Consider the following 1739-nt stretch of genomic DNA (forward strand, 5'->3'; position numbering starts at 1 on the left):
GTGTTGGAAAAGATTTATCCCTCCATCCCATTTGTGCGTCATTGTAGTGATTTGCTGTTTGTTTAGGTTTAGGTTTTAATAAAGTGGTCCCTGAACTAACTCTTCTTTTCTTAAAGCCTCTTGGTCAAGGAGATACGGAATCGGTAAGATACTTCTCTGGTATATAATAGATGTTGTAGAAGTGCATGTGTGTTGCTTATACTGAGAATAACAATCTCTTGACCTCCAGTAGAGTACAGTTTGTCCCTACATGGAAGCCAGATTTCAAAGTTGTTCAGACTCACCTCAGACACTAGAGTGCATGATAGTTGCTGGCATTTCAGATGGTCAGCCTAAATGCTTCTACACATGTGGCACCAAGTGTACTATTTTTTTTTATTATGCAGATACCTTTTTATGCATCAGGTGTTAAAGAAAGCCATAAAGTATGAGGTGTAAGGTACAGCCACTGTCCTAATGAAATAGCTTGAATATCATATTGGATAGATTATAAGACCACTGCTGTTGTTATAGATGAGACAGATGGGTAGAAAGCAGTTGTGCTTTGTTGGGCTTAAAAGACATGTATATTGGGACTTGGGTACCACTTGAGGGTATTTTCTCAATTGGAACGGTGTCTCATGAGCCTCTGCAGTGCATAGGCTTTTCTTTAGCAGGTAGTACTTCATAGGAATAACTTGCAATAAGGTTTTGACTAATTTTAGAGGAACAGTTTCAGTTTGCCAATATTAGTCTTGAGTTTGATATGAATACAGCACATGCATTGAAGGGATTGTTGTTCTAGAATAACTAGACATTTGTAGGGCCTAATTGATAAAAAGGCATCTTTTCATGCCACTCTAGCTACAAGAAGTTTTCCATTTTTAAGAGAATTTATGTGTATTTCCTGAAAGCCATTGTTTTATCAGGTTGAACTTTCCAGTTCTTTGCAAAGAAGGAATTAGGGAAAAACAGCAACACAGTAAGGAGAGATAGGAATATATTATATCTTAAAAGTAGATTCAAAATGTGGTAGGTAGCATTATGAGAGAGAATATTAATTACTATTTTGTTACATATGGAAACAAAGGCAATTTTTGTTAAACATATTATTTTGATTTTTTTTACAAAGATTGATTTTGTATTGCTTGATATAATTGTTTGTAAGTGTGAACTATCCATGTTTTACCTCTGCTTTTGTTATGCTTAGATTTTACAATTAAGCAGGTGATACTCAAGATTTATAGATAAATCTATGACTTGGAAACAAAATTGCCATGCAAAATTGTTGGTTTTACTGCACTGCTATTGGATTGAAAGGCTGAGCATGATATCTGTTATAATTTTATTCTATTACATTATGATGTCAATGAACATGACTTAGCAGAGACATCATTTGCATCCAATGATTTGTGCAGCACATTGTATGTTACTGGTGCTCAGTTTGGAAGGCATGTACCTTTCAAAAATGGCATAATGTTGAGAGTTCTAGAAAATGATAGTAGTCATTTTGCCCCCTTAGAGTATGTTAATCCTTGACTACAGTTAATGCTAATGGTGAAGCATGAGATACAGATCCTCATAGAGCAAGAGTGGCAAAATATCTTGGATATCTTTGTGCACACTTCTGGTGTGTAATGTGTGTATGGTAATGAGGCTGTCAGAATCAGAATTGAAAGTGCATGAAGTTTTCATGACATGTAATGGTAGTGACAGTCTGTCATCTGTAGCTACAATATGTAAAATGAGATCTAATGACA

At 35.3% G+C, this 1739-nt stretch overlaps 1 protein-coding gene across 1 annotated transcript in view; it reads left to right on the forward strand.

Annotated features, from left to right (window-relative positions):
• Window positions 1–1739, forward strand: part of LOC119591566 (inactive rhomboid protein 1-like) — a gene marked incomplete at its 5' end in the record, with an annotated part of 17044 nt that overhangs the window by 11214 nt on the left and 4091 nt on the right. The window contains 1 exon segment of the mRNA XM_037940327.1: window positions 117–143. Coding sequence (XP_037796255.1) covers window positions 117–143 — 27 coding nt within the window.

This window comes from Penaeus monodon, chromosome 28 (genome assembly GCF_015228065.2).
Source record: "Penaeus monodon isolate SGIC_2016 chromosome 28, NSTDA_Pmon_1, whole genome shotgun sequence".
Classification (NCBI taxonomy): Eukaryota; Metazoa; Arthropoda; class Malacostraca; order Decapoda; family Penaeidae; genus Penaeus; species Penaeus monodon.